We start from the raw sequence: 27500 nt of genomic DNA, 5'->3' as shown, positions 1-27500 counted from the left end.
ATGAAGCTGAGGGAGTTCATTCTATATAGAGGGGGTGGAATTCAATATGTTAACAAGGGAACATTATTCAGCAGCTTTCATTGGACTCTATGAAGCTGAGGGAGTTCATTCTATATAGAGGGGGTGGAATTCAATATGTTAACAAGGGAACATTATTCAGCAGCTTTCATTGGACTCTATGAAGCTGAGGGAGTTCATTCTATATAGAGGGGGTGTGATTCAATATGTTAACAAGGGAACATTATTCAGCAGCTTTCACTGGACTCTATGAAGCTGAGGGAGTTCATTCTATATAGAGGGGGTGGAATTCAATATGTTAACAAGGGAACATTATTCAGCAGCTTTCATTGGACTCTATGAAGCTGAATCAGTTCATTCTATATAGAGGGGGTGGAATTCAATATGTTAACAAGGGAACATTATTCAGCAGCTTTCATTGGACTCTATGAAGCTGAGGGAGTTCATTCTATATAGAGGGGGTGGAATTCAATATGTTAACAAGGGAACATTATTCAGCAGCTTTCATTGGACTCTATGAAGCTGAGGGAGTTCATTCTATATAGAGGGGGTGGAATTCAATATGTTAACAAGGGAACATTATTCAGCAGCTTTCATTGGACTCTATGAAGCTGAGGGAGTTCATTCTATATAGATGTAGTATATCTAATTATAAATATCATTAATAAAGTACAATCACTCCCCTCACCTTCTCTTTCTCATCCTTCTCTTCCTTCACTTTCTTCTTCTTCTTTGCCTCGCTCTGCGATTCCCCAGCATGGTGTGAGAAGGCAGTGGGCGGGGCCATCAGATAGACTCCGCCCCCTGAGCCAGAGGTGGGCGTGGCTCCGGGGTAGACCCCTCCCCCTGCTGCCCCGTGATTGGGCGTGCCGAGGGAGTGGGCGTGTCCGGGAGAGAGCAGACTGGCGCCTGTGGAAATTAGGTGAAAATAAATTTCACAGACCTGCGTGCCCAGCTCTGCCAGCAGGGGGCAGTAATGTGCAAATATACAGGACCCTGATTCCTTAACAGATATATATACAGGAGTTTAATAATAAGACACACCTGAGCTTGTTAGCTAGACACACTGGGGTCTGATCAAGCTGGTAGCAGTAAAACCTGGACTGGATCACACTGCTGTGCGATAGGAGTCTGATTCCCATCCCTGATCTCTCTGTCTAAATATCCCACAGTTCCCAGCAATATCCTGTAGCTCTCTCCACTATAAAATCAGCTACAAACCTCCTTCAACCAAAGTCTATCTACAGGGCTGGGAATCAGACTCCCGCTGCACAGCAGTGTGATCCAGTCCTGGTTTCACTAGGAGTTTAATAATCAGACACACCTGAGCTTGTTAGCGAGACACACTGGGGGCTGATCAAGCTGATAGCAGTAAAACCTGGACTGGATCACGCTGCTGTGCGATAGGAGTCTGATTCCCAGCCCTGATCTGTCTGAATATCCCACCGCTACCACCAATGGGATTTTTATTATGACAATCCCTGCTGTAGTTTTCTCGTACCGGTGGGAGGGGCGTGTCCGGGGGCGTGGCCCAGGCCGGAGGTCTTCTTGCTGTGCTTCCTCTCTCCTTTGTGCTTCTCTCCTCTCTCCTTCTCTCGCTCCCTCTCTTTCTTCTTCTTGCTCTTCTTCGATTTCTTCTTCTTCTTGTTGCCGCTGCTGCTGCTGTGCACCTCTCTGTACGAGTCGTCGATCACCAGCTCCCCGGCCTCCAGCTCGCCCCCCGAGGAGGAGCCCGACTCCGCCAGGGGGACCCCCTGACTCAGCACCCCCAGACCAGACACGTCCCCATAGAACCCGGGCTCAAACCTGCCTGAGAGGAGAGAGGGGAGTGGAGGGGAGAGGAGAGAGGAGAGGGGAGAGGGGAGAGAGAGGGGCGGAGAGAGAGAGAGGGGCGGAGAGAGAGAGGGGAGGGTCATAACACTGACAACAAGACTGAACCTTAATAACTACACTCCCTCGCAATTTGAAAATGTACTGATTTGGCTAATTTAACCTCCATCTCCTCTCCTCTCCCTCTCCTCTCTCACCTTCCACCTCTCTCTCCTCTCCCCTCTCTCACCTTCCACCTCTATCTCCTCTCCCTCTCCTCTCCTCCTCTCTCACCTTCCACCTCTATCTCCTCTCCTCTCTCTCACCTTCCACCTCTATCTCCTCTCTCCTCTCTCTCACCTTTCACCTCTCTCCTCTGTCTCCTCTCCCTCTCCTCTCCTCCCCTCTCACCTTCCACCTCTATCTCCTCTCTCCTCTCTCTCACCTTCCACCTCTATCTCCTCTCCTCTCCTCTCTCTCACCTTCCACCTCCCTCTCCTCTCTCCTCTCTCTCACCTTCCACCTCTATCTCCTCTTCCTCTCCTCTCTCCTCTCTCTCACCTTCCACCTCCCTCTCCTCTCTCACCTTCCACCTCTATCTCCTCTTCCTCTCCTCTCTCCTCTCTCTCACCTTCCACCTCTCTCTCCTCTCTCACCTTCCACCTCTATCTCCTCTCCTCTCTCCCCTCTCTCCTCTCCCCTCTCCTCCCTCTCGCCTCTCCTCCCTCTCACCTTCCACCTCTATCTCCTCTCCTCCCTCTCTCCTCTCCTCTCTCTCACCTTCCACCTCTATCTCCTCTCCTCCCTCTCACCTTCCACCTCTATCTCCTCTCTCCTCTTCCTCTCCCTCTCTCCTCTCCCCTCTCACCTTCCACCTCTATCTCCTCTCTCCTCTTCCTCTCCCTCTCTCCTCTCCCCCCTCACCTTCCACCTCTATCTCCTCTCTCCTCTCCTCTCCTCCCTCTCTCCTCTCCTCTCTCACCTTCCACCTCTATCTCCTCTCCTCTCCCCCCTCTCCTCCCTCTCTCCTCTCCTCTCTCTCACCTTCCACCTCTATCTCCTCTCTCCTCTCCTCTCCTCCCTCTCTCCTCTCCTCTCTCTCACCTTCCACCTCTATCTCCTCTCCCACGGCTGGCAGGGGTTCCTTGGTGTGTTTCTTCTTCACTGTCTTGCTCACCAGCACCGTGGCGACCCCCCCTCCTCCTCCTCCTCCTCCCCCCGCTGCCCCCCCGTCTCTGCTCAGCTTCTTCAGGGACTTCTTGGGGTTCCCCCCGCTGTGAGGGGACGGGTACCCCAGCCCCGCCCCCCTCTCCCCTTCCCCTTTCTCTTTGGGGGAGAGGATCAGCTTCACTTTCAGCCCCTCGGCTCCGGCTTTCATCGGGACCTCTCCCTGCTTGCTTGGTTTTTTGGGGGGTCGCTGGCTCAGCTTGGGGGGTCCCTTGCTGCCATGTTTGCTGCTGTGGTGGTGGCTGTGTTTGTGAGAAGGGGGGTAGGCGGGTTTATGAGAGTGACTCCTCCCACCTCCTCCCCCGGCCCCGCCCCCGGCCACTCCCCCCGTGCTGGCTGGTTTTGAACCAGTGGCTAGCGGGGAGGTGATAGCTTTGAGGAGACCCATGGCTGTGTCTGTGTCCCGCAGGGAGGGGGGAGGGAGGGGGGGCGCAGGCTTCGGCTTCTTCTTTTTGGAGGGGTGGGATGGAGAGAAGTCTGGGGAGAGAGAGAGAGAGAGAGCCAGAGAGATGGACACAGGGTTAGATTACAACCACAGCATAAAGAACTACAGCTCCCAGCATCCCTCACCAGTGCCGCGGGTGCAGAGGCATGCTGGGAGCTGTAGTCCTACAGCCAGGGCTGGGCTGATTCACTGTGTCTCGATGAGTCGCGATGCTTTCTGTACACGATGTATCGTAATAGAGGTCTGTATGGTTGGTATTGAGTGTGATTGATGAAGTGCAGGGCTGTGTGTGCGTGTGATTGATTGATTGATTGATTGATTGATTGATTTGATTCCCCGCCCCTCTCTCACCTCCACAGTAAAACTCGTCAGGGGAATGTTGCTTCTTCTTCTTCTTGTGAGAGTCTCCGCCCCCAAGATAGAACTCACTGTCCTGGAACACACGCACACACACGCACACACACACACACACACACGCACGCACACACAAAGAGACACACAGAAACACACACGCACGCACAAAGAGACACACAGAAACACACACACACACACACACAAAGAGACACACAGACAGGTTAGAAAAGTCACAAGCTTTATATTGACATTTATGGCAGTATTATGGGATGGCGGTGTGTATGATGGGATGGCGGTGTGTATTATGGGATGGCGTGTTACCTTGCCTCTCTTCTTGGATGACTTGCGGACCTGCGCTGCGATCTCCTCCTCCTCCCGCAGCAGGTCCTTGTACGAGCGCTTCTTCTCACGCTGACTCCGCCCCGCCACAAGCCCCACCTCCTCGATCCCCCCGCACTCCAGCACAGCGCCCTCTGTGGCAGGGAGGGCAAAACACACACACACACACACACAGAGATACAAACACACACAGAGACACAGACAGAGATAGACAGACACAGATAAACAGAGAGATAGACAGAGACAGAGACAAACACAGAGACACAGAGAGAGATAGACAGAGACAGAGACAAACACAGAGACACAGAGAGAGATAGACAGAGACAGAGACAAACACAGAGACACAGAGAGAGATAGACAGAGACAGAGACAAACACAGAGACACAGAGAGAGATAGACAGAGACAGAGACAAACACAGAGACACAGAGAGAGATAGACAGAGACAAACACAGAGACACAGAGAGAGATAGACAGAGACAGAGACACAGAGAGAGATAGACAGACACAGATAAACAGAGAGAGATAGACAGAGACAGAGACAAACACAGAGACACAGAGAGAGATAGACAGAGACAAACAGACAGAGTGATACAGACACAGATAAACACAGAGACAGACAGATATAGACAGAGACACAGAGAGACAAACACAGAGACACAGAGAGAGATAGACAGAGACACAGATATAGACACAGACAGAAAGATACAGACACAGGCAAACACAGATACAGACACACACACACACACAGAACATTATTAAATTGTATGACACAGTGAACAGGAACGTTTCATTGTGTTTTGCTGAATGGATATGCTTTTTAAAATCTCTCACGCACACACAAACACAGAATTATTAAACTTTTAGATTTTTTTTGTTTTTTTTATCTATCACAAAAAAAACACTGTAAATAGGCTGTAAAGCTGATGAGTTTCAAAACCTAACTGACATTTTAACAATACTGTTCTGTTTAGAGGGCTGGGAATCAGACTCCCGCTCCACAGCAGTGTGATCCAGTCCTGGTTTCACTAGGAGTTTAATAATCAGACACACCTGAGCTTGTTAGCTAGACACACTGGGGGCTGATCAAGCTGGTAGCAGTAAAACCTGGACTGGATCACACTGCTGTGCAATAGGAGTCTGATTCCCAGCCCTGATCTCTCTGTCTAAATATCCCACAGTTCCCAGCAATATCCTGTAGCTCTCTTCACAATAAAATCAGCTACAAACCTCCTTCAACCAAAGTCTATCTACAGGGCTGGGAATCAGACTCCCGCTCCACAGCAGTGTGATCCAGTCCTGGTTTCACTAGGAGTTTAATAATCAGACACACCTGAGCTTGTTAGCTAGACACACTGGGGGCTGATCAAGCTGGTAGCAGTGAAACCTGGACTGGATCACACTGCTGTGCAATAGGGAGTCTGATTCCCATTATGCATGGTTTTGGACCAAAAAATTAGGAACACCTGCCATATGCAGCACAGCGAGACTTACCGCCTTTTTTCTTCATCTCCTCGAACGCCATGACGTCAGATCCACGGAACTCCCGGCTGTGCAAGTCTAGTGTCGATCACAAATATCTACGGCAGTCTCTCTAACTGCTTATAATGAGAACGATACAAGTTTATTAAATTATATATATATATATATATATATATATATATATATATATATATATATATATATATATATATATATATATATAATCAAATAAAACCGAATTTGCTTTTGTTATGTTTTAGAATACTGTGAAACACAATTACCGTATCATCATCAATAATAATAATAATAATAATAATAATAATAATAATAATAATAATAATCTATAAATGCCCATTCAATCGTATTTAGTTTAGTGATGAATACACAAACACCGCAGGTACATATTATTATTATTACAGATATTTTAAAATACCGACCGGACTAATTTTACAAGTGGAGTTAGCGAAGCTTCCCTCCGAAATCTCTTGAAATTTTTCGCTGAGTAAACTCCAAAATCAACCCGAAATTAACGCAACGTTTAAAACAACACCGCTGAACCCAGCCGCTGCTCACATATTATTAAACACACAATAAACCCGACTATTTTTTAATTCAAAATAGTTAAGCCAACTCCGGCGTGTTGTGATATAAACACGATACCAGCCTCAGGGATTAAATATAAAACAGAATTTCAACACCTCGAAACATTTCGACTTCCCGCCTGCCATTTAAAAAAAACACAAAATCACACCCCTCGCCATCCCGACCACTACCTCTACACGCCTCCGTCCATCCCCTCCCGGGGTCTCCCAACACCTTCCCCCGGCCCGCCTCGCAACTCGAGCCCGCGGCTCACCCAAACAGGAGCAGGCCGCTCGCTTCGCCCCGGCGGGGAGAGGCGAGCCCGGGCTCCGGGGAACGGGGACGCGGGTCCGGGAGACGGGAGAGGTCAGCCGGGGTCTGGTTTAGAGACTCGGGGGGGTTTGTTTTGGTACCTTTAGTCGGTTTTATTCGCGGCCCCGGTTTCGCTTAGTTACCGCCGCCATCTTGGGCTACCACACAACAACAGATTAGCGACGCGGAGGGCGGGAGAGGAGGCGGATTCAAAAAAACAACAACAAACTCGACTAAACACACTTTATTTAATCGTTTTACCTGGTTTTATTTAATCAATAATGATTTTAAAACGGTATATATATAAAATAAGGTGCGTTTTATATCTCCATTGTTGACAAAAATCGTAACTCGCTGTACGTGAATAATTTAACATTATGTGAAAGATAGCGGGCGTCTTAAAATTGAAAGGTGCCGGCAGTTTTATATTTAAAAACTAACTGTTTGTCAAGATGAACTGTTTAAAAAAAGGCGTTTGTTTTTTTTTAGTATAGATAGCGCATATTGCGTGAGGCGATTACTGTGTTTGAAAATGTATTTGTGCGCTTTCATGTCTGAAACCTTACGATTACTTATTATTATTATTTATTTCTTAGCAGACGCCCTTATCCAGGACGACTTACAGTCGTAAACAAAAATACATTTCAAGAATCACAGTACAAGTAATAATACAATTAAGAGCAAGATAAATACAATGGCTTTGGTTCTAGCAAGTACAAGAATATGACAAAATACGATTCAATAACAGAGCAGATAACAGTGTCAGTGATAGTTACATCAGGATATAATTAAATACAAAAATACTACAGATTAAATACGATATATTATTATTATTTTAGGTCAATACACGATTTATTTCACAAGGTCGCAGTATTTGAGCTGCGTTGAGTCCTAATGTAACATGCTAATATCGTTTAAAATGATAACAATTAAAAACAATGTCTTGGCTATCTGGCTCTTATGTACTGTATAAATAAAAATAATTAATATGATTTAAATTAAGGATATAGTGACATTTAACATTTATAATATGCTGGAAGAAATTCTAACCTAACGCTACATTTAGGGCAGCAGCGGTCAGGGCTCTGGACTCTTGACCGGAGGGTCGTGGGTTCAATCCCAGGTGGGGGACACTGCTGCTGTACCCTTGAGCAAGGTACTTTACCTAGATTGCTCCAGTAAAAACCCAACTGTATAAATGGGGAATTGTATGTAAAAATAATGTGATATCTTGTAACAATTGTAAGTCGCCCTGGATAAGGGCGTCTGCTGAGAAATAAATAATAATAATAATAATAATCACCTCGTCAGGATTATGTGGCATCTGTCTCCCTCTGGCGGCTAATAAATATATTGACTGAAATACAGTAATTGCTTCGGTATTATTAACACGCTGTCTGCTAAAAGCTATGCTTTGATTAATTCTGATTATATATATATATTCATTTTAAATTGTCTCAACCCTAAAATTGTAGGTTATGCAAGACATTTGAACCAGTTCTGTACAGAACCAGGGTCTGTGTGTTTTGTTATTAATAAGAATCTCACTGCTGACGTGTTAAAACCCTGAAACACACACACACACACAGTCACACACACACACACACACACACACAGACACACAGACACACACAGTCACACACACACACACACACACACAGACACACACAGTCACACACACACACACACACACACACAGACACGATTTCATACTTATTTATTATTATTATTACTGTTATCATTTTTTTTTTAACAACAACACAACTTATTTACATTTAAAAAAAACAAAGCAAACAAACACGTACAAAACTTTAAAAAGTAAAAAAACACACCATCGAAACAAAACAACACAACCCTCAGCTCTCTGGAGAGGCGCACGGAGACCCGCGTCGTCGTCGCTGCTGCTGCTCTTGTTTGTAGTTTGTTTATTGTAGGAATTTTTTTTTTTTTTTTTTGTTGTTTCTCCAGTCGTGTCGCTGTACAAACCGCTCTCCGGTTTTAGAGGCGATGTGTGTTGAAAACGACGCAACGAAGACACAGAGAAAACTACTGGCGTGTGTAACCTCTCACACAGACACACACACACACAGACTCTCTCACACACACACACACACACACACACACAGACACTCTCTCACACACACACACACACACACACAGACACTCTCTCTCACACACTCCCTCTCTCTCACACACACAGACTCCCTCTCTCACACACACACACACACACACACACTCCCTCTCTCTCTCACACACACACACACACACACACACACACACACACACACACACACAGACTCACACACACAGACTCCCTCTCTCTCTCTCACACACACACACACACACACACAGACTCTCTCACACACACAGACTCTCTCTCACACACACACACACACTCTCTCTCACACACACACACACACACACACACACTCTCTCTCACACACACACACTCCCTCTCTCTCTCTCTCACTCACACACACAGACTCCCTCTCTCTCTCACACACACACACACACACTCACTCACGCAGGACCCTGTGCTTGAACCCGTGCTGCTGCAGTTCGCTGCTCAGACTCTCTCCGCTGTGCTGCTGAGGTTACTGTTGAAGAAACTGTCTCTCCGGCTGCACACACAGACAGGCCAGCAGCAGCAGCAGCAGCTGGTAGAGTTTGAAATGAGAGGCTGTCTGTCTGTCTGTCTGTCTGTCTGTCTGTGCTGGCGATTAGAGTCTCTGCTGATCCGTGAGAGAGGAGCTGTGCAGTCTGTTCCTCTCTTCTATTCTCTTCTCTTCTCTCTCTACCGCTCCCCCAGGCTGTGCATCTGCAGGCTGAGTGACGTGAAGCTGGCCAGCAGATCTGTCACCTCGTCAACCTGCAGAGAGGGGGCGGGGTTAATAAACACAGAGACACAGGCAGGGGGCGGAGTTAACACAGGCAGGGGGCGGGGTTAATAAACAGAGAGACACAGGCGGGGGGCGGAGTTAACACACAAGGGGCGGAGTTAACAAACACAGACAGAGACACACAGAGCCATGCTGGGCGCTGTTACCTGCTCCCTGGTTATATTAAAAGACTGAGACACGCACACATACACACACGCACACACTCTGGCTGGGTCTCTCACCTGCTCCTTGGTTCTGGTTCTGTGCAGGCGGCTGCTCAGCTGATCCAGCCTCTCTCTCTCATCAGAGCAACCGAGCCGAGAAAGATACTCCCTGAGCATCTGAATAATCTGAGAGAGAGAGAGAGAGGAGAGAGGAGAGAGGAGAGAGGGGGAGGGCGAGGGAGGGAGGGCGAGGGAGGGAGGAGAGAGGGAGGGAGAGGGGGGAGGAGAGGGGGAGTGAGGGAGAAAGGGAGCGAGGGGGAAAGGGAGAGAGAGGGGAGAGGGAGCGAGGGAGAGAGAGAAATATATATTACTGAGTACGGGAGAGAATAATCTCAGTGTCTCTCAAATTCAAAAGGTGCTTTACTGGCTTGATGGTGACCACAGCAGAAGTTTTTTTGTCAAAGCAATTATAAAATAAATAATACAAATACTGTCCATCCCTCCCCTCTCCTCTCCCTCCCCTCTCCCCTCTCCCCTCTCCCCTCTCCCCTCTCCCCTCTCCCCTCTCTCCTCTCTCCCCTCTCTCTCTCTCACCTGTCTCACTTCGCTCCGCAGCGCCTCCAGGCTCTGTGATTGGCCCTCCAGCAGGATGTTCAGTTTGGATTTGGCCAGGTGCAGAGGGGTCCTTCCAGCACGGTCCAGGGCGTCCACACGAGCGCCTGACCCCCCAAAAAAAAAACAACAACTGTGTAAAAACTCCCTCGTCACTCCCTCCCTCTCTCTGAACAACTTTACAAAAACATAACCACAAGAAAACAACAACCTGACTAGAAGTCACTTAAAACAATTGCAGTATGCAATATATATTACAGGAACATATCTCTCTCTCTCTATATATATATATATATATATATCAGTATTTCTGTTTTTACAGGAACAGGTTTTAAGAATGATGTGATGCTCTGGTCTGTCTGCAGTGCCGAATGCAGAGAGTGTGTCTGGGTCAGATCAGACCCCTCCCCCTCTCTCCCCTCCTCCTCCTCCTCCCCTCCTCTCCCCTCCTCCCCACCCCCCCTCACCTCCTCTCAGCAGGGCTGTGATCACGGGGACATGGTTGGTGCAGGCAGCTGTGGAGAGATAGAGATAGAGATAGAGATAGAGATAGAGATAGAGATAGAGATAGAGATAGAGATTACTGTTATCAGAAAGACACACACACACACACACAGACAGACAGACACACACACACACACACACACAGTATATTCTAAAGGGGCTTCCCTCTCCTCTCCTCTCCAGTGCATGACTCTCTGTATAATCCAGTGTGTGTCTCTCTCTCCCCTTCCCTCCTCCTCTCCTCTCCTCTCTCTCCTCTCCTCCTCCTCACCTAAGTGCAGTGCTGTGTTTCCGAGTCCATCCCTCTGGTTTGGGTCGGCACCGTGAGAGAGCAGCAACTGGACTGGAGAGAGAGAGAGAGAGAGAGAGTGTGGGCTAGCAGTGTGGTGTGGTGGTTAGGGCTCTGGACTCTTGACCGGAGGGTCGTGGGTTCAATCCCAGGTGGGGGACACTGCTGCTGTACCCTTGAGCAAGGTACTTTACCTAGATTGCTCCAGTAAAAACCCAACTGTATAAATGGGGAATTGTATGTAAAAATAATGTGATATCTTGTAACAATTGTAAGTCGCCCTGGATAAGGACGTCTCCTAAGAAATAAATAATAATAATAATAATAATAATAATAATAATAATAATACTCCAGTGTGTGTCTCTCGCTGTTTCTCACCAATCTGCTCGTTCCCGTTGCAGGAAGCAAAGTGGAGCGCCGTGCGGCCCTTATCATCTGCGGAGCAGGCGTCAGTGTGACCCCTCAGCAACCTCTCCACTGAAAACAAGAAGATAGGAGAGTCAGTGTGACCCCTCAGCAACCTCTCCACTGAAAACAAGAAGACAGGAGAGTCAGTGTGACCCCTCAGCAACCTCTCCACTGAAAACAAGAAGATAGGAGAGTCAGTGTGACCCCTCAGCACCCTCTCCACTGAAAACAAGAAGACAGGAGAGTCAGTGTGATCCCTCAGCACCCTCTCCACTGAAAACAACAACAAGACAGGAGAGTCAGTGTGACCCCTGAGCACCCTCTCCACTGAAAACAACAACAAGACAGGAGAGTCAGTGTGATCCCTCAGCACCCTCTCCACTGAAAACAACAACAAGACAGGAGAGTCAGTGTGACCCCTCAGCACCCTCTCCACTGAAAACAACAACAAGACAGGAGAGTCAGTGTGACCCATCAGCACCCTCTCCACTGAAAACAACAACAAGACAGGAGAGTCAGTGTGACCCCTGAGCAACCTCTCCACTGAAAACAACAACAAGACAGGAGAGTCAGTGTGACCCCTCAGCACCCTCTCCACTGAAAACAACAACAAGACAGGAGAGTCAGTGTGATCCCTCAGCAACCTCTCCACTGAAAACAAGACAGGAGAGTCAGTGTGATCCCTCAGCAACCTCTCCACTGAAAACAAGAAGACAGGAGAGTCAGTGTGATCCCTCAGCACCCTCTCCACTGAAAACAACAACAAGACAGGAGAGTCAGTGTGACCCCTCAGCACCCTCTCCACTGAAAACAAGAAGATAGGAGAGTCAGTGTGACCCCTCAGCACCCTCTCCACTGAAAACAACAACAAGACAGGAGAGTCAGTGTGATCCCTCAGCACCCTCTCCACTGAAAACAAGAAGATAGGAGAGTCAGTGTGATCCCTCAGCACCCTCTCCACTGAAAACAACAACAAGACAGGAGAGTCAGTGTGACCCCTCAGCACCCTCTCCACTGAAAACAACAACAAGACAGGAGAGTCAGTGTGACCCCTCAGCACCCTCTCCACTGAAAACAACAACAAGACAGGAGAGTCAGTGTGACCCCTCAGCACCCTCTCCACTGAAAACAACAACAAGACAGGAGAGTCAGTGTGATCCCTCAGCACCCTCTCCACTGAAAACAACAACAAGACAGGAGAGTCAGTGTGACCCCTCAGCAACCTCTCCACTGAAAACAAGACAGGAGAGTCAGTGTGACCCCTCAGCAACCTCTCCACTGAAAACAACAACAAGACAGGAGAGTCAGTGTGACCCCTGAGCAACCTCTCCACTGAAAACAACAACAAGACAGGAGAGTCAGTGTGATCCCTCAGCACCCTCTCCACTGAAAACAAGACAGGAGAGTCAGTGTGATCCCTCAGCACCCTCTCCACTGAAAACAACAACAAGACAGGAGAGTCAGTGTGACCCCTGAGCAACCTCTCCACTGAAAACAACAACAAGACAGGAGAGTCAGTGTGACCCCTCAGCACCCTCTCCACTGAAAACAACAACAAGACAGGAGAGTCAGTGTGATCCCTCAGCAACCTCTCCACTGAAAACAACAACAAGACAGGAGAGTCAGTGTGACCCCTCAGCAACCTCTCCACTGAAAACAAGAAGACAGGAGAGTCAGTGTGATCCCTCAGCACCCTCTCCACTGAAAACAACAACAAGACAGGAGAGTCAGTGTGACCCCTCAGCACCCTCTCCACTGAAAACAAGAAGATAGGAGAGTCAGTGTGACCCCTCAGCACCCTCTCCACTGAAAACAACAACAAGACAGGAGAGTCAGTGTGATCCCTCAGCACCCTCTCCACTGAAAACAAGAAGATAGGAGAGTCAGTGTGATCCCTCAGCACCCTCTCCACTGAAAACAACAACAAGACAGGAGAGTCAGTGTGACCCCTCAGCACCCTCTCCACTGAAAACAACAACAAGACAGGAGAGTCAGTGTGACCCCTCAGCACCCTCTCCACTGAAAACAACAACAAGACAGGAGAGTCAGTGTGACCCCTCAGCACCCTCTCCACTGAAAACAACAACAAGACAGGAGAGTCAGTGTGATCCCTCAGCACCCTCTCCACTGAAAACAACAACAAGACAGGAGAGTCAGTGTGACCCCTCAGCAACCTCTCCACTGAAAACAAGACAGGAGAGTCAGTGTGACCCCTCAGCAACCTCTCCACTGAAAACAACAACAAGACAGGAGAGTCAGTGTGATCCCTCAGCATCCTCTCCACTGAAAACAACAAGAAGACAGGAGAGTCAGTGTGACCCCTCAGCACCCTCTCCACTGAAAACAACAACAAGACAGGAGAGTCAGTGTGATCCCTCAGCACCCTCTCCACTGAAAACAACAACAAGACAGGAGAGTCAGTGTGACCCCTCAGCAACCTCTCCACTGAAAACAACAACAAGACAGGAGAGTCAGTGTGATCCCTCAGCAACCTCTCCACTGAAAACAACAACAAGACAGGAGAGTCAGTGTGATCCCTCAGCAACCTCTCCACTGAAAACAACAACAAGACAGGAGAGTCAGTGTGACCCCTCAGCAACCTCTCCACTGAAAACAAGACAGGAGAGTCAGTGTGATCCCTCAGCACCCTCTCCACTGAAAACAACAACAAGACAGGAGAGTCAGTGTGATCCCTCAGCACCCTCTCCACTGAAAACAACAACAAGACAGGAGAGTCAGTGTGATCCCTCAGCACCCTCTCCACTGAAAACAACAACAAGACAGGAGAGTCAGTGTGACCCCTCAGCACCCTCTCCACTGAAAACAACAACAAGACAGGAGAGTCAGTGTGACCCCTCAGCAACCTCTCCACTGAAAACAAGACAGGAGAGTCAGTGTGACCCCTCAGCACCCTCTCCACTGAAAACAACAAGACAGGAGAGTCAGTGTGATCCCTCAGCACCCTCTCCACTGAAAACAACAACAAGACAGGAGAGTCAGTGTGACCCCTCAGCACCCTCTCCACTGAAAACAACAACAAGACAGGAGAGTCAGTGTGATCCCTCAGCACCCTCTCCACTGAAAACAACAACAAGACAGGAGAGTCAGTGTGACCCCTCAGCACCCTCTCCACTGAAAACAAGACAGGAGAGTCAGTGTGACCCCTCAGCAACCTCTCCACTGAAAACAACAAGACAGGAGAGTCAGTGTGATCCCTCAGCACCCTCTCCACTGAAAACAACAAGACAGGAGAGTCAGTGTGATCCCTCAGCACCCTCTCCACTGAAAACAACAACAAGACAGGAGAGTCAGTGTGATCCCTCAGCACCCTCTCCACTGAAAACAACAACAAGACAGGAGAGTCAGTGTGACCCCTCAGCAACCTCTCCACTGAAAACAACAACAAGACAGGAGAGTCAGTGTGACCCCTCAGCACCCTCTCCACTGAAAACAACAACAAGACAGGAGAGTCAGTGTGATCCCTCAGCACCCTCTCCACTGAAAACAACAACAAGACAGGAGAGTCAGTGTGACCCCTCAGCACCCTCTCCACTGAAAACAAGACAGGAGAGTCAGTGTGACCCCTCAGCAACCTCTCCACTGAAAACAACAAGACAGGAGAGTCAGTGTGATCCCTCAGCACCCTCTCCACTGAAAACAACAAGACAGGAGAGTCAGTGTGACCCCTCAGCACCCTCTCCACTGAAAACAACAACAAGACAGGAGAGTCAGTGTGATCCCTCAGCAACCTCTCCACTGAAAACAACAACAAGACAGGAGAGTCAGTGTGATCCCTCAGCACCCTCTCCACTGAAAACAACAAGACAGGAGAGTCAGTGTGATCCCTCAGCACCCTCTCCACTGAAAACAACAACAAGACAGGAGAGTCAGTGTGATCCCTCAGCACCCTCTCCACTGAAAACAACAACAAGACAGGAGAGTCAGTGTGATCCCTCAGCACCCTCTCCACTGAAAACAACAACAAGACAGGAGAGTCAGTGTGATCCCTCAGCACCCTCTCCACTGAAAACAACAACAAGACAGGAGAGTCAGTGTGACCCCTCAGCACCCTCTCCACTGAAAACAAGACAGGAGAGTCAGTGTGATCCCTCAGCACCCTCTCCACTGAAAACAACAACAAGACAGGAGAGTCAGTGTGATCCCTCAGCACCCTCTCCACTGAAAACAACAACAAGACAGGAGAGTCAGTGTGACCCCTCAGCACCCTCTCCACTGAAAACAACAACAAGACAGGAGAGTCAGTGTGATCCCTCAGCACCCTCTCCACTGAAAACAACAAGACAGGAGAGTCAGTGTGACCCCTCAGCACCCTCTCCACTGAAAACAACAACAAGACAGGAGAGTCAGTGTGACCCCTCAGCACCCTCTCCACTGAAAACAACAACAAGACAGGAGAGTCAGTGTGATCCCTCAGCACCCTCTCCACTGAAAACAACAACAAGACAGGAGAGTCAGTGTGACCCCTCAGCACCCTCTCCACTGAAAACAACAACAAGACAGGAGAGTCAGTGTGACCCCTCAGCACCCTCTCCACTGAAAACAACAACAAGACAGGAGAGTCAGTGTGATCCCTCAGCAACCTCTCCACTGATCACATTATTTTTTACATACAATTCCCCATTTATACAGGTGGGTTTTTACTGGAGCAATCTAGGTAAAGTACCTTGCTCAAGGGTACAGCAGCAGTGTCCCCCACCTGGGATTGAACCCACGACCCTCCGGTCAAGAGTCCAGAGCCCTGACCGCTACTCCACACTGCTGCCCATAGACACACACACACTGGGATGGGAATCAGACTCCTATCGCACAGCAGTGTGATCCAGTCCAGGTTTTACTGCTACCAGCTTGATCAGCCCCCAGTGTGTCTAGCTAACAAGCTCAGGTGTGTCTTATTATTAAACTCCTAGTGAAACCAGGACTGGATCACACTGCTGTGCAGCGGGAGTCTGATTCCCAGCCCTGCATTCTCTCACACAAACACAAACAGCAATTATTATTAAACACGATGTTTATCTACCTGTTTCCACGTCGTTTCCATTCGCTGCCTCACGCAATCTCTTCACGGCTGTTAAAAAACACATCCATACAAACATTAATAAATAAATGAATGATTTATTTATTTACCACACATCAACCAACACAACAGATCTGCAAAACGGCGCCGTAGCGTCGATTATTAAATTATACACTTTTGCAATGTTTAAACACTGCTTTTTTTTCAAATATGATTCATAATATTAATAATAATAACGTTTCCGAATCGGTAATAAAGCTGTTTATGAAGATGCAGACGCCACAGCCTCCCTCCCTCCCTCTCGATCCGTACCGTACGCTTCTTTCCCAATCGGTCCGGCGGCTCGATGCGCTCTGACGTGTCTCTTGACTCGGCTCACCCCGATCTTCCCCACCCGGTTCGGCTCGGCTCGGCTCGGGTTCCCCGCCGCTGGGTCGGCCCCGGCCTGGTTCGGGTCCCACAGCAGGCGGAGGTAACTCAGAGCCGGGTCGGCTTCAGACGCACCGCAGCCCAGCCTCACCCCCTCGCCGAGGACCGATAAACGAAACCGGTCCTCCTGGACTTCTTCCGAACCGCCCGCTGCTCCCGGTACCTCTGGGACCCAGCTTTCCATCCCAAACCCAGCTGCTGCGATTCAACCGCTGTTATAAAGACGTTTACAGAGACTTATTGACGCTGTTATGAAACTGCGCCCCTCTGTCCTCCATGTTGGCTCTAACGGTCTATGGTTTGCTCTGCGATCCTCACGCAGCGTTAGAGCCACAATGGCGTCCGTTTCATACCCGCGACGCTGAACCCCCAGCGCGCAGGCGCAGCTGGAACATTCCACCGCCCAGGAAACAGGATGAGTGACAGCTGTATTGACCAATCATAGTGCGTGATTTCTTCCCTCTTTTAAACCAATGGTGTTTTGTTGTTTTTGAAAAACAGAGAAAAAGGGGCCGGATTATCAATTTTAATTTTGAGGTTGAAATGTTCCCTTGTACATAACTGAACTGTTTCTATGTTATTATTATTATTATTAATTTCTTAGCAGACGCCCTTATCCAGGGCGACTTACAATTCTTACAAGATATCACATTATTTTTACATACAATTCCCCATTTATACAGTTGGGTTTTTACTGGAGCAATCTAGGTAAAGTACCTTGCTCAAGGGTACAGCAGCAGTGCCCCCCCCCACCTGGGATTGAACCCACGACCCTCCGGTCAAGAGTCCAGAGCCCTGACCACTACTCCACACTGCTGCCCCTATGTTAAATACATTTCTACAACGCCAAAGTGACTATTTAAAGCCACATTTACAATTAAATAATAGTAATAATAATAATAATAATAATAATAATAATAATAATAATAATAAAACAACATGACTGTAATTCTATATAAAGACTACGGTAAATAATGTAACTGCACCATGTAGTATTTTATCACAACAGATTCTTTTTTTTTTTGCAGATAACATATTAAAATTTAAAACATACAATTTTGCAAAAAAAATATATATATCTATATATATATATATATATATATATATATATATATATATATATATATATATTTTAGCTCAAAGAGCCAGCTGCCCAACGTTTCGATATGTTGTACATATCTTTCTCAAGGGAGCCTGTGTTTGAATCCAAACATTGGAGGTATTTATAGGTTTTTGACGGCATGACATATATATATATACACACGATGATTATGCGGGGAAAAAAATATCGAGAAATATCAAAATATAATTCTTTTATTTTTTAAAACCATAGAATCGTATCTAGCTCACTCTAAGGTCCGCCGGTATCCCAGAACGCAACGCGCGGGCAATAGCAACCGTGCAGAATCTCCCGGACCGGAAGTGTCTAGCCTCTCTTTCCCGTCTCTTCCGGTAGCGAAGTTAGCGGCTCATCCTCTCCCGAACCGAGACCCGACCGACCCGGAGCGGCTCCAGAAACCATGTCCTTCCCCGCAGAAGAGGTAGAAACGGAGGTAAGACCCTCAGGCGGGTTTTATTTACTCCGAAAAATAACGCCGTTCTGCTTCGGAGAAACGAAACGGCTTCCCCGTGGATTTAGACCCGCGTGGCTGTGGATATTCAAGCCAGCGTTGTTATTATTATTATTAATGTGCCGGTCCAAACTTTCTGTACGCAGTTGGAGGTTAAACTGGACCGATCTGCCTCTAAAATGTATTGATTTTTGGGTATAAAGTAGATACCGCTGTGACCAACGTGACGTCAGTGTTTTATTACGTCACTTGAACCCTTCGTGTTTTGTGTCAGACATTGAAAACTAATGCAATTCGGCTCTCTCTAGCGTCGTGCTTTCACTGCAGTGATCCAGGGAAATGGGAATCAGACTCCTATCGCACAGCAGTGTGATCCAGTCCAGGTTTTACTGCTACCAGCTTGATCAGCCCCCAGTGTGTCTAGCTAACAAGCTCAGGTGTGTCTGATTATTAAACTCCTAGTGAAACCAGGACTGGATCACACTGCTGTGCAGCGGGAGTCTGATTCCCAGCCCTGTAGATAGACTTTGGCTGAAGGAGGTTTGTAGCTGATTTTATAGTGAAGAGAGCTACAGGATATTGCTGGGAACTGTGGGATATTTAGACAGAGAGATCAGGGCTGGGAATCAGACTCCTATTGCACAGCAGTGTGATCCAGTCCAGGTTTTACTGCTACCAGCTTGATCAGCCCCCAGTGTGTCTCGCTAACAAGCTCAGGTGTGTCTGATTATTAAACTCCTAGTGAAACCAGGACTGGATCACACTGCTGTGCAGCGGGAGTCTGATTCCCAGCCCTGTAGATAGACTTTGGCTGAAGGAGGTTTGTAGCTGATTTTATAGTGAAGAGAGCTACAGGATATTGCTGGGAACTGTGGGATATTTAGACAGAGAGATCAGGGCTGGGAATCAGACTCCTATTGCACAGCAGTGTGATCCAGTCCAGGTTTTACTGCTACCAGCTTGATCAGCCCCCAGTGTGTCTCGCTAACAAGCTCAGGTGTGTCTGATTATTAAACTCCCAGTGAAACCAGGACTGGATCACACTGCTGTGCAGCGGGAGTCTGATTCCCAGCCCTGTAGATAGACTTTGGTTGAAGGAGGTTTGTAGCTGATTTTATAGTGAAGAGAGCTACAGGATATTGGTGGGAACTGTGGGATATTTAAACAGAGAGATCAGGGAGGGGAATCAGACTCCTATTGCACAGCAGTGTGATCCAGTCCAGGTTTTACTGCTACCAGCTTGATCAGCCCCCAGTGTGTCTCGCTAACAAGCTCAGGTGTGTCTGATTATTAAACTCCTAGTGAAACCAGGACTGGATCACACTGCTGTGCAGCGGGAGTCTGATTCCCAGCCCCGTGGTCGTTTGCTTTGTTAATGAACCTAGTCTTGAGCATTCCTCACTCGTTTTAAACTCCATGTCAAATATATCTGTGTTTATTTTTTTCCTCTGGTTGACAGTACGATCCTTACACCTACACGCAGGACTATGACCTGCACACAGGTAAGGGGAAACGCTTCCACAGGCCCTTTGATATTCCAGTTGTGTATATGTGTGTGTGTGTGTCTGTGTATGTGTGTGTCTGTGTATCTCGGTGTCTGTGTGTGTGTGTGTCTGTTTGTGTGTCTCAGAGTCTGTGTGTCAGTGTGTGTGTGCGAGAGAGAGATTGCACACGCTAGTAGTTGTCTGTGTGTGTGGCTAAGTGTGTGTGTCTCAGTGTCTGTGTGTGTCTCAGAGTTTGTGTTTGTCTCAGTGTGTGTGTGTGTCTCAGTGTCTGTGTGTCAGTGTTTGTGTGTCTGTTTGCCTGTGTGTCAGAGTTTGAGTCTGTCTCGGTGTGTGTGTGTGTCTCTGTGTGTGTGTCAGTGTTGGTGTGTCAGTGTGTGTGTGTCTGAGTTTGTGTCTGTGTCTCAGAGTCTGCTTGTGTGTGAGAATGAGAGAGATTACACACGCTGCTAGTTATCTGTGTGTGTGTGTGTGTGTGTGTGTGGTCGCTCTGCCCGGCCTGTGTGACCCCCTGTCTCTGTGTCAGTGTGTGTGTGTGTGTTCGTGTTTGCTCTGCCCAGCCTGTGTGACCCCCTGTCTCTGTGTCAGTGTGTGTGTGTGTGTTCGTGTTTGCTCTGCCCAGCCTGTGTGACCCCCTGTCTCTGTGTCAGTGTGTGTGTGTGTGTGTGTGTGTTCGTGTTTGCTCTGCTCGGCCTGTGTGACCCCCTGTCTCTGTGTCAGTGTGTGTGTGTGTGTGTGTGTTCGTGTTTGCTCTGCTCGGCCTGTGTGACCCCCTGTCTCTGTGTCAGTGTGTGTGTGTGTGTGTTCACCCCCGTGTGACCCCCTGTCTCTGTGTCAGTGTGTGTGTGTGTGTGTTCACCCCCGTGTGACCCCCTGTCTCTGTGTCAGCGTGTGTGTGTGTGTTCGTGTTTGCTCTGCCCGGCCTGTGTGACCCCCTGTCTCTGTGTCAGTGTGTGTGTGTGTTCACCCCCGTGTGACCCCCTGTCTTTGTGTCAGGTGACCCGAAGGCGGACCTGGCGTACGAGCGTCAGTACGAGCAGCAGACGTACCACGTGATCCCCGAGGTGATAAAGAACTTCCTGCAGTACTTCCACAAGACCACCTCCGACCTGATCGACCAGAAAGTGTACGAGCTGCAGGCGAAGCGCGTGTCGAGTGAGAGCATCGAGCAGAAAATCTACGAGATCCAGGACGTGTACGAGAACAGGTGAGAGAGACCGACAGAGCAGAGAATCTACCTGAACAGGTGAGAGAGACCGACAGAGCAGAGAATCTACCTGAACAGGTGAGAGAGACCGACAGAGCAGAGAATCTACCTGAACAGGTGAGAGAGACCGACAGAGCAGAGAATCTACCTGAACAGGTGAGAGAGACCGACAGAGCAGAGAATCTACCTGAACAGAGAGAGAGAGAGAGACAGAGCAGAGAATCTACCTGAACAGAGAGAGAGAGAGACTGACAGAGCAGAGAATCTACCTGAACAGGTGAGAGAGAGACAGAGCAGAGAATCTACCTGAACAGAGAGAGAGAGACTGACAGAGCAGAGAATCTACCTGAACAGGTGAGAGAGACTGACAGAGCAGAGAATCTACCTGAACAGGTGAGAGAGACCGACAGAGCAGAGAATCTACCTGAACAGGTGAGAGAGACCGACAGAGCAGAAAATCTACCTGAACAGGTGAGAGAGACCGACAGAGCAGAGAATCTACCTGAACAGAGAGAGAGAGAGAGACAGAGCAGAGAATCTACCTGAACAGAGAGAGAGAGACTGACAGAGCAGAGAATCTACCAGAACAGAGAGAGAGACTGACAGAGCAGAGAATCTACCAGAACAGAGAGAGAGACTGACAGAGCAGAGAATCTACCAGAACAGAGAGAGAGAGACTGACAGAGCAGAGAATCTACCTGAACAGGTGAGAGAGACTGACAGAGCAGAAAATCTACCAGAACAGAGAGAGAGAGACTGACAGAGCAGAAAATCTACCTGAACAGAGAGAGAGAGACTGACAGAGCAGAAAATCTACCAGAACAGGTGAGAGAGAGAGAGAGACTGACAGAGCAGAAAATCTACCAGAACAGGTGAGAGAGACTGACAGAGCAGAAAATCTACCAGAACAGGTGAGAGAGACTGACAGAGCAGAAAATCTACCTGAACAGGTGAGAGAGACCGACAGAGCAGAGAATCTACCTGAACAGATGAGAGAGAGAGACAGAGCAGAGAATCTACCTGAACAGGTGAGAGAGAGACTGACAGAGCAGAGAATCTACCAGAACAGAGAGAGAGAGACTGACAGAGCAGAGAATCTACCAGAACAGGTGAGAGAGAGAGAGAGACTGACAGAGCAGAGAATCTACCTGAACAGGTGAGAGAGACTGACAGAGCAGAGAATCTACCTGAACAGGTGAGAGAGACCGACAGAGCAGAGAATCTACCTGAACAGGTGAGAGAGACCGACAGAGCAGAAAATCTACCTGAACAGGTGAGAGAGACTGACAGGGCAGAAAATCTACCTGAACAGGTGAGAGAGACCGACAGAGCAGAGAATCTACCTGAACAGGTGAGAGAGACTGACAGAGCAGAAAATCTACCTGAACAGGTGAGAGAGACTGACAGAGCAGAGAATCTACCTGAACAGAGAGAGAGAGACTGACAGAGCAGAAAATCTACACGATCCTGGATGTGAGGGAGGGAGGGAGGGAGGGAGGGACACATACACACACTGATAGAGCATCGAGCAGAGAATCTACGAGCTACAGAAGTCTGACACACACTCTTTCTCTCCCTCACTGTCTCTCTCTCTCTCTCTCTCTCAGCTGGAATAAACTGACGGAGCGATTCTTCAAGACCTCCCCCTGGCCTGAAGCCGAAGCGATCGCCTCTCTCGTGGGAAACGGTAAATAATCGAGCCAGCCACACACGGGGGGGCTGAAAACAAGACTCCCAATCGCACAGCAGTGTGATCCAGTCCAGGTTTCACTGCTACCAGCTTGATCAGCCCCCAGTGTGTCTAGCTAACAAGCTCAGGTGTGTCTGATTATTAAACTCCCAGTGAAACCAGGACTGGATCACACTGCTGTGCAGCGGGAGTCTCGCTGTATTTCCAGCCCTGTCGTGACTCTGAGTGTTTGTCTTCTGTGTGAATTTATATATATTTTCTTCTCCCTCCCAGATGCTGTGTTTCTCATCCTCTACAAGGAGCTTTACTACAGACACATCTACGCCAAAGTCAGTGTGAGTTTCCCTCGCTGCGGTCTCTCCTCTCGGCAGGAATCTCTGTATAGAATGAACTCCCTCAGCTTCATAGAGTCCAATGAAAGCTGCTGAATAATGTTCCCTTGTTAACATATTGAATTCCACCCCCTCTATATAGAATGAACTCCCTCAGCTTCATAGAGTCCAATGAAAGCTGCTGAATAATGTTCCCTTGTTAACATATTGAATTCCACACCCTCTATATAGAATGAACTCCCTCAGCTTCATAGAGTCCAATGAAAGCTGCTGAATAATGTTCCCTTGTTAACATATTGAATTCCACCCCCTCTATATAGAATGAACTGATTCAGCTTCATAGAGTCCAATGAAAGCTGCTGAATAATGTTCCCTTGTTAACATATTGAATTCCACCCCCTCTATATAGAATGAACTGATTCAGCTTCATAGAGTCCAATGAAAGCTGCTGAATAATGTTCCCTTGTTAACATATTGAATTCCACCCCCTCTATATAGAATGAACTCCCTCAGCTTCATAGAGTCCAATGAAAGCTGCTGAATAATGTTCCCTTGTTAACATATTGAATTCCACCCCCTCTATATAGAATGAACTCCCTCAGCTTCATAGAGTCCAATGAAAGCTGCTGAATAATGTTCCCTTGTTAACATATTGAATTCCACCCCCTCTATATAGAATGAACTGATTCAGCTTCATAGAGTCCAATGAAAGCTGCTGAATAATGTTCCCTTGTTAACATATTGAATTCCACCCCCTCTATATAGAATGAACTCCCTCAGCTTCATAGAGTCCAATGAAAGCTGCTGAATAATGTTCCCTTGTTAACATATTGAATTCCACCCCCTCTATATAGAATGAACTCCCTCAGCTTCATAGAGTCCAATGAAAGCTGCTGAATAATGTTCCCTTGTTAACATATTGAATTCCACACCCTCTATATAGAATGAACTCCCTCAGCTTCATAGAGTCCAATGAAAGCTGCTGAATAATGTTCCCTTGTTAACATATTGAATTCCACCCCCCTCTATATAGAATGAACTGATTCAGCTTCATAGAGTCCAATGAAAGCTGCTGAATAATGTTCCCTTGTTAACATATTGAATTCCACACCCTCTATATAGAATGAACTCCCTCAGCTTCATAGAGTCCAATGAAAGCTGCTGAATAATGTTCCCTTGTTAACATATTGAATTCCACCCCCCTCTATATAGAATGAACTGATTCAGCTTCATAGAGTCCAATGAAAGCTGCTGAATAATGTTCCCTTGTTAACATATTGAATTCCACACCCTCTATATAGAATGAACTCCCTCAGCTTCATAGAGTCCAATGAAAGCTGCTGAATAATGTTCCCTTGTTAACATATTGAATTCCACCCCCTCTATATAGAATGAACTCCCTCAGCTTCATAGAGTCCAATGAAAGCTGCTGAATAATGTTCCCTTGTTAACATATTGAATTCCACCCCCTCTATATAGAATGAACTGATTCAGCTTCATAGAGTCCAATGAAAGCTGCTGAATAATGTTCCCTTGTTAACATATTGAATTCCACCCCCTCTATATAGAATGAACTCCCTCAGCTTCATAGAGTCCAATGAAAGCTGCTGAATAATGTTCCCTTGTTAACATATTGAATTCCACCCCCTCTATATAGAATGAACTCCCTCAGCTTCATAGAGTCCAATGAAAGCTGCTGAATAATGTTCCCTTGTTAACATATTGAATTGCACCCCCTCTATATAGAATGAACTCCCTCAGCTTCATAGAGTCCAATGAAAGCTGCTGAATAATGTTCCCTTGTTAACATATTGAATTCCACCCCCTCTATATAGAATGAACTGATTCAGCTTCATAGAGTCCAATGAAAGCTGCTGAATAATGTTCCCTTGTTAACATATTGAATTCCACCCCCTCTATATAGAATGAACTCCCTCAGCTTCATAGAGTCCAATGAAAGCTGCTGAATAATGTTCCCTTGTTAACATATTGAATTCCACCCCCTCTATATAGAATGAACTCCCTCAGCTTCATAGAGTCCAATGAAAGCTGCTGAATAATGTTCCCTTGTTAACATATTGAATTCCACACCCTCTATATAGAATGAACTCCCTCAGCTTCATAGAGTCCAATGAAAGCTGCTGAATAATGTTCCCTTGTTAACATATTGAATTCCACCCCCCTCTATATAGAATGAACTCCCTCAGCTTCATAGAGTCCAATGAAAGCTGCTGAATAATGTTCCCTTGTTAACATATTGAATTCCACCCCCTCTATATAGAATGAACTCCCTCAGCTTCATAGAGTCCAGTGAAAGCTGCTGAATAATGTTCCCTTGTTAACATATTGAATTCCACCCCCTCTATATAGAATGAACTCCCTCAGCTTCATAGAGTCCAGTGAAAGCTGCTGAATAATGTTCCCTTGTTAACATATTGAATTCCACCCCCTCTATATAGAATGAACTCCCTCAGCTTCATAGAGTCCAATGAAAGCTGCTGAATAATGTTCCCTTGTTAACATATTGAATTCCACCCCCTCTATATAGAATGAACTCCCTCAGCTTCATAGAGTCCAATGAAAGCTGCTGAATAATGTTCCCTTGTTAATAGTTTGTTTTTTATTTTATTTTTCAGGGAGGGCCGACGCTGGATCAGAGATTCGAGTCTTATTACAATTACTGCAACCTGTTCAATTACATTCTCAGTGAGTGAGAGAGGGAGGGAGAGGGATGGAAGGAGGGAAGGAGGCAGGGATGGGTGATGGATGGATGGTGGGATGGAGGAGTGATGATGGAAGGAGGGATGGATGGAGGGAGTGATGGATGGATGGATTGATGGATGGAGTGAGGGATGGATGGATGGTGGGATGGAGTGAAGAAAGGATGGATGGAGTGATGGATGGATGGATGGATGGAGGGAGTGATGGAGGGAGTGATGGATGGAGGGATGGAGTGATGGATGGAGGGAGGGATGGATGGATGGAGGGAGTGATGGATGGAGGGATGGATGGATGGAGGGAGGGAGGGATGGAGGGATGGAGTGATGGATGGATGGAGGGAGTGATGGATGGAGGGAGGGAGGGATGGAGGGAGGGAGGGAGGGATGGAGGGAGTGATGGATGGAGGGATGGAGTGATGGATGGAGGGAGGGAGGGATGGATGGAGGGAGTGATGGATGGAGGGATGGATGGATGGATGGATGGAGGGAGGGATGGAGGGAGTGATGGATGGAGGGATGGAGTGATGGATGGAGGGAGGGAGGGATGGATGGAGGGAGGGAGTGATGGATGGAGGGAGGGATGGATGGATGGATGGATGGATGGAGGGAGGGATGGAGGGATGGAGGGATGGATGGATGGATGGATGGATGGATGGAGTGATGGATGGAGGGAGTGATGGATGGAGGGATGGATGGAGAGAGGGATGGATGGATGGATGGATTGATGGAGGGAGTGATGGATGGATGGATGGATTGATGGAGGGAGTGATGGATGGATGGATTGATGGATGGAGGGAGTGATGGATGGATGGAGGGAGGGATGGATGGATGGATGGAGGGATGGAGGGAGGGAGGGATGGATGGAGAGAGGGATGGATGGAGGGAGTGATGGATGGAGGGATGGATGGAGAGAGGGATGGATGGATGGATGGATTGATGGAGGGAGTGATGGATGGATGGATGGATTGATGGAGGGAGTGATGGATGGATGGATTGATGGATGGAGGGAGGGATGGATGGATGGAGGGAGGGATGGATGGATGGATGGAGGGAGTGATGGATGGATGGATGGAGGGATGGAGGGAGGGAGAGAGGGAGGGATGGATGGAGAGAGGGATGGATGGAGAATTGCAGTTCACTGACGCGCCTCCTGGGTTTGTTAATGAATTCAAACAGACGCAGATGGCCCCGCCCCCCTGGAGCTCCCTAACCAATGGCTGTGGGATATCATCGATGAGTTCATTTACCAGGTACCGCCTCTTGTTTTTGTGCTCGCTCTTTCCTTCAGGCCTCTGTGCAGAACTGACCGTTTTAATGTGGGTGCGTCTTGCAAAGCTTGTGTTGGGGGCGGGGGGTACTGTGTATCTCTCTCTCTGTCTGTCTCTCCTCTCTCTGTCTCTCTTCTGTCTCTCCTCTCTGTGTCTGTCTGTCTCTCTCTAATTAAAACACTCTTTTTTGGTGTGACGGGTCACACAAGTATCATTGCCAAAGTTAATGTAGCTAAAAAACCCTATAGAAATATTTAACATTTCTGTCTATTTATCTATCTCTGTCTATAACAAAAAAACAGCAGAACAGATGCATTGAAAGAC

The 27500-nt window shown here is 47.7% G+C and overlaps 3 protein-coding genes across 11 annotated transcripts in view; 1 reads left to right on the top strand and 2 right to left on the bottom strand.

Moving 5' to 3' along the window:
• The window catches only part of LOC131731696 (HMG domain-containing protein 4-like), a 10502-nt gene extending 3704 nt beyond the window's left edge, over window positions 1–6798 (bottom strand). The window contains exons 1-7 of one of the 8 annotated variants that reach the window (XM_059020972.1): window positions 6668–6798; window positions 5685–5791; window positions 4175–4326; window positions 3851–3932; window positions 2932–3531; window positions 1520–1828; window positions 707–927 (exon numbers count right to left, since the gene is read on the bottom strand). In XM_059020972.1, the coding sequence (XP_058876955.1) occupies window positions 707–927; window positions 1520–1828; window positions 2932–3531; window positions 3851–3932; window positions 4175–4326; window positions 5685–5715 (1395 nt within the window). In that variant the 5' untranslated portion in view covers window positions 5716–5791; window positions 6668–6798. The other 7 variants (XM_059020973.1, XM_059020974.1, XM_059020978.1 and 4 more) reach the window with 7 other exon arrangements.
• Window positions 6799–8266: 1468 nt separating this feature from the next.
• Window positions 8267–17261, bottom strand: LOC131731697 (ankyrin repeat domain-containing protein 54-like). Of its 2 annotated transcripts, XM_059020981.1 has the most exons (8): window positions 16770–17247; window positions 16461–16508; window positions 11393–11491; window positions 10997–11068; window positions 10689–10736; window positions 10204–10328; window positions 9688–9795; window positions 8267–9435 (listed from the first exon to the last, which is right to left on the bottom strand). In XM_059020981.1, the coding sequence occupies exons 1-8, from the start codon at window positions 17068–17070 to the stop codon at window positions 9361–9363; spliced, it is 876 nt and encodes a 291-aa protein (XP_058876964.1). In that variant the 5' UTR covers window positions 17071–17247; the 3' UTR covers window positions 8267–9360. The 2 variants fall into 2 exon arrangements, with proteins under 2 accessions (XP_058876964.1, XP_058876965.1); XM_059020982.1 differs by lacking the exon at window positions 11393–11491 and having other exon boundaries at window positions 16770–17261.
• Window positions 17262–18270: 1009 nt separating this feature from the next.
• On the top strand, window positions 18271–27436 carry LOC131731695 (eukaryotic translation initiation factor 3 subunit L-like). Its single transcript, XM_059020971.1, has 7 exons — window positions 18271–18439; window positions 19917–19959; window positions 20956–21166; window positions 22774–22853; window positions 23130–23191; window positions 25825–25894; window positions 27085–27436. The coding sequence occupies exons 1-7, from the start codon at window positions 18407–18409 to the stop codon at window positions 27432–27434; spliced, it is 849 nt and encodes a 282-aa protein (XP_058876954.1). The 5' UTR covers window positions 18271–18406; the 3' UTR covers window positions 27435–27436.
• Window positions 27437–27500: the final 64 nt, after the last annotated feature.

This window comes from Acipenser ruthenus, unplaced genomic scaffold (assembly GCF_902713425.1).
Source record: "Acipenser ruthenus unplaced genomic scaffold, fAciRut3.2 maternal haplotype, whole genome shotgun sequence".
Lineage (NCBI taxonomy): Eukaryota > Metazoa > Chordata > Actinopteri > Acipenseriformes > Acipenseridae > Acipenser > Acipenser ruthenus.
This window is presented reverse-complemented; position numbering and strand designations above follow the sequence as displayed.